The sequence below is a fragment of the Megalops cyprinoides genome, chromosome 21 (genome assembly GCF_013368585.1).
Source record: "Megalops cyprinoides isolate fMegCyp1 chromosome 21, fMegCyp1.pri, whole genome shotgun sequence".
Classification (NCBI taxonomy): domain Eukaryota; kingdom Metazoa; phylum Chordata; class Actinopteri; order Elopiformes; family Megalopidae; genus Megalops; species Megalops cyprinoides.
This window is the reverse complement of record NC_050603.1, coordinates 4,245,932-4,255,000: the sequence shown is the minus strand read 5'-3', so window position 1 is coordinate 4,255,000 and position 9,069 is coordinate 4,245,932. Positions and strand designations below refer to the sequence as shown.

The 9,069-nt window shown below is 44.6% G+C and overlaps 1 protein-coding gene across 1 annotated transcript in view; it reads left to right on the top strand.

Annotated features, from left to right (window-relative positions):
- LOC118769014 (cortexin-3-like) overlaps window positions 1-6,535 on the top strand; it is a 13,357-nt gene extending 6,822 nt beyond the window's left edge. Inside the window, exon 2 of the mRNA XM_036516013.1 lies at window positions 5,695-6,535. Coding sequence (XP_036371906.1) covers window positions 5,809-6,045 — 237 coding nt within the window. The 5' untranslated portion in view covers window positions 5,695-5,808 and the 3' untranslated portion in view covers window positions 6,046-6,535. The remainder of the gene's footprint in view (window positions 1-5,694) is intronic.
- The last annotated feature ends 2,534 nt before the right edge of the window (window positions 6,536-9,069 follow it).

Below are 9,069 nucleotides of genomic sequence, written 5' to 3'. Positions count from 1 at the left end.
CATCGCCTCATCCTGGTGGGGGCTCCTCCCAAGTGCCAAGAAGAAGAGCACTTTTTTCACACGGCTGAATAGGGAAATGTGTAACTCATGGAGATACACTGTGATTTTACCCCTGATTCGGGCCTTTTAATAGCCTTACGAGTTATGCTACAGGTTGGCCACAATTGTTGGAAATTCTGTACCTGCATGCTGAAATCGTACATCACCTCAGATCATGTTGTGTGGTAGGTGTTTGTCTGTGATTTTGTGTCCTGGAGTTATGTTAAGTGCTTTATTTAAAAAAACTGATGAAGCAATGACAAAACATGTTTGTTCATTTTCCTCTCTAATGTGCTGAAGTAAAAAAATATTTACACTTATTGATCCTGTGCTTCTGAGCGGCTTTTTTGTTATAATTAGCAACCACACTTAGACATTTTAACATTATCTCAAGAAATGCGTTCATATGTTTTTTGTATGTAATTTATAAACCCTCCTTATAGGACAACCCCACTGAACCATAGGGAGTACTGGCTCAGAAATCACTCATGGGTCCTGAGGTGGTGACTCCCCAATTTCTCGAACCCGTGCCATGTGCCAGTCCCGATTCTGCATCAGCAGGCAGGTTTCAGCTTCACGCACAGTGCCTCTGACTAATGGATGAAAACAGATCTCTACACCGGAGCTTGGACACAGCAACAACAAATGCCTTTTTATGGCAGGGCATTCCAGTGCTCCTTGTGTTCCAGTGCAAGTTGGGGTTTTTTTTCAGGATCGCTATTTAGGAAAAGAAAAATTCTCTCAATTCCACATTTGAAGTCCAGATGAAAATTTAGACCAGAAAGGAGGCAGGAGAGTCCTTTCTGAAGTCTTAAGCAGGAAGGCAGTGTGGCAGCAAATCTGTGCAGCCCAGGAAAACAACGTAATTTGCTGGAGGCATCCACTGATGTGGCACTGCCTGTCCCTGTGAAAATGAGAAAAGGTGACGAGAAGCCAGGCCAATTGCCTTCAAAGCTGAAGCAGGGTAACAATACAGAAAAGAAATGAGCAGGAGAGAGAGTGAGATATCACTGTAGCAGGCTCTGGCCCAGAAGGTGATCTTAGCGGTAGGGGGTGAGTAAGAAGAATTAAATCAGCAACAAAAAAAAAAAAACGCACCCTTGTACATTTAAGAAAAAAAACACAGCTATTAATCTTTTGTTTCCAGGAAATTAAAAACAGCGGATCAGCGGTGCGTTTTGGCTTTATCAGGCTGTCAGGGTGATGGCAGCTCTCGCGGCTTAAAAACGCTGGTGATCCGTGGTTTCATGTCCTGGGTGGACATGCTGTATTAATTAAAGAATTTTATCAACATGCACAAGAGTGCATTGCGTATAGCAGTGTGCTTTATGAGGTTTTATGTTTCTGGTTTTGTTTTTTTTTGTTTTTGTTTGTGTGTTTGTTGGTTAGCTACACAATTTACTTTGGCACATAAAAGGTCTTTCTGTGCCCGCTGCAATGGATTTGTACTGCTTGGTGGTGGAGTGCAGAAACATGCTGGATGCTTGTAAGAATGCCATTTATTTAATACAATTATGATTAAAAGAAATCTGATTCTGATTCTGAAAAAGGAGAATTAACCCACTGAAACACTAATGACACTGTCCTCCCATATCCCTTTCCATTTACTGCTGATGTTCAGAACACACCGTAAATGGTGAATTAAAAATTAAACATGTTTCTGCGGTGGTAAAATAACCGACATAACATGAGGCTCCTCCTCAAGTCGGCGAGAGAAACCTCACACAAGGCAGCAGCCATGGTGCATTAAAGAATCAGAGAGAGAGGTGATCAGCGCCATAACCATCACTGTCACTTTCCACATAAAGATATGAAATTCTTGTGGCCGTCCAATGCAAGATTATATAATGATATTGTAGTAAGAAATGACATCACTGGCTAGGCGAATTGTATGTTTTATGCATGGATTTGGTGTCATGGATAAACCTGGATGATTCCTCAGCCCTCCCTTAGAGGCGATGCCAGGGGTGGTAGAGTGTTTCTACACAGGAGCACTCAGACCCATGAAGGCCTCACCTGTGCATCAAACAGGAAACCTAGGTCACCACACCTGCATTCCTGAGAAGTTCTGCATTAGAAGGAAGTTCATTTCCAATTTCAGATGCTAGGGTGAAGATCTGCCCAGATGCTGCCACATGCCCCTAGCCATTGGTATGCTGGCATGATGACTTTGATCCCAATTTCAGTTCCGAATTAAATTCCAGCTAAATAAAGGATGAAGTAAAAAAAAAAAAAAAATCTTTTCCAAGATAAACAGGCAGGACAGTGGCTCCAAACTCTGAAAGCACGGCACGACAGGGTGTCAGGACCCTTTCAGGAAACCCTGGGAAAGAGAAAGAAACGAGTGTCAGCAGACACGCTTGAACATACTCAGGAGGGAAAGAAGATGAGCAAGGCACAAAATCTGCATCGGGCGTCCTGAAATCCCTGCGCTCCTCTGTGTTTTGAGCTGAGATTCGGAGTTGGGGGTTTTTTTATTCTGATTTTCTAGGGCTTAAAACGCAAGCCTCCAAACAAAGATATGCAACAGCAGTAACACCGTGTTATGAAACATGAATCACTGAACCTGGCGCACGTTGTACTTGGTGCAGAAAACAATAGCCCCCACGCCAAGGCTTATGATTTTAAGCAAAATTTGCAGTGAGAAAGTAAAGCATAAAACTGCTTGTGAGAAAAGTTCTGATACCAAGAGTCCAGCAGGTCAAAGACGTTAGAACATAATGAGTCAAACAACAAGGGAAGGCTTGAGAAAACCACATGCCATGTTAAACTGTTGCCAGTGCACACAGAACCGATTATTACATAAGAAACATCATGATGTGCCTGTAAACTCCTACGTGTGCACCTCAACATTATTGTCATAGAGGCAGTAGTGTGATGCAGTGGTTAAGTAGCAGGGTTTATAATCAAAAGGCTGCAAATTAAATTCCCTGTTGATTCAATTCCCACTGCTGAGGAATGACCTCATGAAGGCCTGTTTGAGTTAATCACGTTGCTTCATGCAACAGAATAGGAGACTCCCAAGCCCTGTGAATCATCCAGGCTCCAGATATTACTCCATCCCTCATTCAGGAACAGAGGACCACTTCCTGGTGTGACTTTTCGGCATGTTTGACATCGTTTGAACTTTGACTAAGATCTCATAACAGGCCCCCTCCCCCCCGGTCCCCTTGCCCCCACATCGTGTCCCAAAGATGCCACCTGACAGCCACCTGGGTTTTTCCTCTGCAGTGTCTGCACTCTCCAGCTCATTTCATTGGCATGTGTTCATGTGTTCCGGCGGGCCTTCTATCGCTGTCAAAGAGAAGCCAGAGAGCTCGTCCAGAAGGCCCCTCCCAGGCATGTGGCTGGGAAGAGAGGCCCCTCGCTCGGCACGGGTGCGAGGCTGTTGTGGAATGGAGGTGACGGCTGAGAGTGAGAAAACTTGCTCAGTTGTGCGACACAGGACTTATTCTGTTGTGGGTGGCAAAGTGGCGTAGTAGTAAGGAGCAGGACTTGCCAGTTCGATTCCCCCACTGGGGCACTGCTCCTGCACCCTTGGGTGAGGTACTTAACCCACAATTGCCTCGGTAAATATCCAGCTGTATGAATGTATAACATGTAAAAACCATAACCTATGTAAGTCGCTCTGGATAAGATAAGTCTGCTAAATGCCAATAATGTAATGTGATGTGATGTAATGCACTGTGAAAGTGTGGCTCTTGTGCGGAGGCTCGAGACCACTCCCATTGTGATGGATAGGCAGGAAGGGCCGTGACTCGGAGGTGATGGATGGCAGTGCTGAAAAGCAAACAAAGCATGGCCGACATCAACGTACCGTGTACACCGCAGCCGATCCAGAGAGCAGTTCCCACGGGGCTTTGCAAAAAAAAAAAAAAAAAAAAAACAAAAACAAGTGGACAGACGTGAGATCACCTGGGGACACGCGGTGAAACAAGTCTGTCCTCACATTCAGATGAGCACAAACGTCGTCGTTGCAAGTGCCGCAAAGTACGCTCAGCGAGGAGATCACATTCCTGAAGCCTGGGCTGAAATGGAACGTTAAGAGTACTGGCCTTATGACCTTAAAGTTGTCGGCTTGAATCCCAGATCCCAGGTCTGTCACGGCTGCTTTACCTGAATGTCTTCAGATTATATCCATTTATACAAGTAAATAATATGGAAAATTCACATTACTGAAGATGCAATGAAGGCATCTGCCAAACAAATAAGCAATGTGTGACAAGTACATACTTACTAATGTAATTATATACTAATGTAATGTAAGGAGTTAGGACGTTCTTGGTCTTTGTCATGTTCCTAAGACAAATGATGGACCAAGTTTCATTACCAGAATTCTGCAACTGTCACTTTAATGCTGCATTTTTGCAGTTGCATCTATCTATCTGTCTATCTATCTATCTATCTAAGTTTTTCTCTTCATAGTGATTTCACACACTATTTGTAAGCAATGGAGATTGCTACATTTTTCATCACGCAAACTTTCACAAGGATTTAAGTATGCATAACATTGCATGCTTTATAATGCATTCATAAGCAATGGCAGCTGTCTGTGGCAGAGGGCCATGGTGATGGTTGAGGGAAAAAAAAAAAGAAAAATTATGCAAGCAAACATATGCCATATCAGTCTGACTCAGCTGCCACGGAGCAAGTTGCAGATGCTTTATGCTGTTCCGTTCCTGCTCATGAAGATGTGATTTATGCATTGGAAGGTATGCTTCATGCAAAGTGTGATGGTGGAGTGGTACAGAGTGTGATTGTTCTCTAGATGATGCCCCCCCCCCCACCCCCCCCCCAGAATCTCAGCCTTCACACAACTCACGAGGTCAGCCTCCTCTCCCACGCATTCTATTCACAGTTTCTTCTTCTTCGGATGCATTTCTTGAAGTGGATATACTTGGAGGAGCAATACTGGTTGTTTTGCCAGGATAAAAAATGGACTCGTGAAGGTATTTATGAAATATCCTGAGGGGGCAACAGGGGAAGAAAGCAGAAACTTGTACATAATGATTCACTAAATCACAGTGTAGGGAAATGGTATGAGTTATTTGGATGCATGCTTTTTTTTTTTTAAACGGCTTTGTGCTCATTAGATGCTTGTTTGAACGCATGCCTGTTGGTGGTGTCTTATAACTGCAATGAGAAAGTACATAGGATGTCAAACAGGGAAACGACATGTAAAAATCCATTTATTCCCTACGGCTGAAGAGACACTCGTTGTGCGAAGGTTAAAGATCATTATTTTTCCCCCGTTTGGTTTTTTTTTTTATTTTAATGAGGGGTTTGAGTTACAGCACATCTGAAGTTGGAGAACGCTACATTAACACGCAGCACATGCTGAGGCAATAAAGAGAACAGCGAGAGGAAATGGAAGCCGAGAGGGATCTCATCAATAAAACCGCATTGCCCAAGTCAGCGGTCTGACATAGCTTAGATAAAGGAACATTTGAAATTTTTTTTCCTGCAAGGCCACAGCAGAACAAATACGCCAAAATGAAAAGGTAAGACAGCATTGAAGATTAGCGATTTAGCCGAGAAAGTGAAATTATAGCCATTAGTTGCTTTCATTGCTCTGGGATGGCATCAAAAAGCCATCCACTCCTAACGCACCCACCACTCTGCCATACAGTAATGGTTTTGCTTGCTTTTGTGCAGGACTCTCCAGAAAGCTCTGTCCTCCCAAGCCACACCCAAGATGGCCTCCTAACCTGGACGCTGGCGTGGCAGCAGCAGAGGGGAGAGTCGCCGGTTGAAACCACGGCGCTCAAGATGGGGGGGGAGTACCTGAGCAGCACTCTGTCCTCCCCAGGGTCGGCCCTGCCAGTGCACTCCTCCCTGACGCTGGAGCAGAAGGCTGCCTTCGTCTTCGTCCTCCTCCTCTTCGTCCTCCTGGGTCTTCTGATTGTGCGCTGTTTCCGGATCCTTCTGGACCCCTACCGCAGCATGCCCTCCTCCACCTGGACGGACTACATGGAGAAGGACACCTTCGACTACCGCATCGCCTGAGGAGGTGGGCCACGTAGGCGGCTGCTGCATGGCCTGAGGGGTCCTTTGGTGCAAAATGCACGGGTGGCCGCAGCATTGCCTGAGGGTTAAGGATAGGCAGATTTCTCTGCTTTGTCCAGTTTGCTTACTTTCCAGCACAAGCCACTTCCTGAATGTGTCACTGCGCCACTGGTGGAAAGATGGATCCCCTGTGTATGAAAGACTTGATCAGGAGATTTCGTCAGTGCCAAAGCTATGGTGGTAACAACACAGTCGCAAACTCCCCACCATCTAGACTGGGAATGCTCTGAAGCACAAACCTTTAAAAAGCTGTAAAATGACACGTAAAGTTTGGGTCCAAAGCAAAAAGCTTAGTTTGCTCACACACACACACACACACACACACACACACACACACACACACACACACATTTGTGTTATTTTGCTTTACCACTGAAACTGTCACCAGCTCCTGCTGATTCCAGTCACGTCTAGGAAGAGATCACTAATAGTCCCGTAGTAATGAAAAAAGAGTAGGTGGTTGTGGGGGGGGCTATGTTTGCTCCTGCTGTTATCTCTCAAATTAGCCAGCATCTTTGAATTTTTTTCAGGCGGCGCATTAAATTTAGCCGCTGATATGCTAAGTCTCATTACTTCCGCGGTGAAATAAAGCTGAATGAAAGCATTCGGATCCCCCTCCTCCGTCACGCCTCTCCTAGCATTCTGTTCGCTGAGGTCTCCGTGAGAAGTCACCCGGGTGCCACCGCAGCGGTCTGAATTGAGGCTCACAGCGCCAAGCCGAGTCTGAAACCAGACTGAAGCGTGAACACCGCTGGAGCACTTCTTACACAGCGTGGAGCACAGAATTGCACAGCCCAGACCTGGGATGCCCTCAAGTTACTGCCTTCTCCAGGGCAGCTTGGAATCAATACACATCCATCCTGAATCAACAAAAATAGGACCAAAAACATTGTGTCTTCTCCTCCTCACTTTTTTCCAGCTTCTTCTGGGCAGGAATTCAAGTACTGCTCTCCTTTTTAGTCTTTGAGAAATGTACCCAACATCGGTTGGGACTGTTGGCTTTTTTTTGTGACTCGTCTAAATTGACTCGTTTGGCTGCACTGATTCATTAGTTCATTCAATCAGTCGGTCATTTGATGAATAGAACATAAACATATCGCCAGAGGGCGAGGAGGAGGAGGGGGGCGTGGCAGTTCTCTTTGAACGAGTGACATTTTTATTGGGGGTGAAAAGGACAAGTGAAGAGACATGAAAATGTCTCATGAAGAAGATGTCAGCCAATGGGAAGCCGAGCACCAAGTAGGCTGGATCTCAGAGTTAAAGGAGATGAAGGAGTCACAGAACTCAACGTGGTCATGGGGTGCAACAATATCCAAGCTCTGATGCTGTAAATCCAAGGGTTTAAATGTTTACATGTTTTTTTAATTATACACTATATGTAACGGTCTTTGAGTGGTGTTTGTAGGAGAGCTCTCTATTGGTCCTTCTGCCCACCTCTGATACTAGAAATTTGTTGTTTCATTCTTACAAGATTGTAAGATCTGTCTCGCCAGTCAGAGGGACATACGCAGCGGATATTGAGGTCACACAGTGACCTCATACAGCGGGCTTGAATTCTCCAGACTGTGATTGTGAGTCACAAGATGCCATCAGAGGAGCAGAGTCGTGAATCTTCTCACAAATAAACAACTATGATCTGGTAGCGTCTTAATTATAGTTTGAATTAGATTGCAAAGTACCACCAGTCATAGCACTTTTCTCCAGACGGGAAAATGGCATAAAATGGACTTGTGGTAAATGTATGAGCTTGCATGACCTTGGTGTAGAAAAGCACAGCATCACCTTTAAACATTATATGGTACAGTACACTGGTGTTAGAAGTGGGATGGCACAGATGGTCAGCATATTGAACTTTTATATATATATACTACTATCCCTTTATTGCCAATGTCTGCAGATCTCTGTGTGGACCACTCCACCTTTCTAGTTAGCTCTTTGCCTTATGAAGTAGCTTGTTTACAGTCCGCAGCTGGAAGAAAAATCAGCCCAAGCTCCTATGAAGACACCGCACATCATTTGAATCGGGGAGCACAAACCCTCTATTCAGCCTTGTGTAGGGTGTTGAGCTATGTATTTGCTACGCTGATGGTGTGCACTCTTTTCTATGGTACAAAGTGGTCTTTGGTGTACAAAAAAAAACAGTCACACCTTATTGTGCACAGTTGTGTCTTCATGTTGTCGATGCGCAGTATGTCTTTCTCGGCAGACTGGGAGAGGGCCGAGGAAGTCCAGAACTCTGGTGCGCTCTTGCAAATTCTGGTGTTTGAAGACTCTATCTGCGACTCACGTTAGGATTTACTCTGCTGTATACCTATGATTGTCCAGCCTACTTTTCAATCCGTTGCATATTTTCCAGGTGTTTTTTCTCTCTCTTCTTTTGTAATAAAAAAAGGTGCTTGAATTAAGGTGTGCCGTCACTTTGTTCTTCATTCGTTAAGTGGAATGAATGACAATGGGAGGTCCAATGAATTGGTCCAATTCGCCCTTTTCACATTTCAAATGTGGGCTGTTAGTCGAAACAAACGATGCTGACCTTTTCTGTACAGTAGGGGCTCTCAACCTTTCTGTGAGTTCAGACCCCCCAGGCAGAGAGAAGACAGCAAGACCAGAGGCCCCCGGCGGGCAGAACATGCTACCTTACACATTAAATATTTTTGGATTTAACATTTGTAAATAAACAGTGACTTAACCAGAACAAACAGCTTGCATTTTTGCCGTTACCATGGATACGACGGATACCTTTGCAAGTTACATGCAGCACAGCAGACTTCATTTACAATCAATACGTGTTACATTTTATTTACACGAATTTTTCAGATTGCTTTGTTTTGCTTTGTTATGATTTCTTTTGTATCCTTCAACAATGTGAATGGACCCCCCCCCCATCCTATTAGTTAAAAACTTATTGCATGCTGTTATATAGTAACGCTATTGTGGGTACACCTGGAATCTGGATTTGCTAAT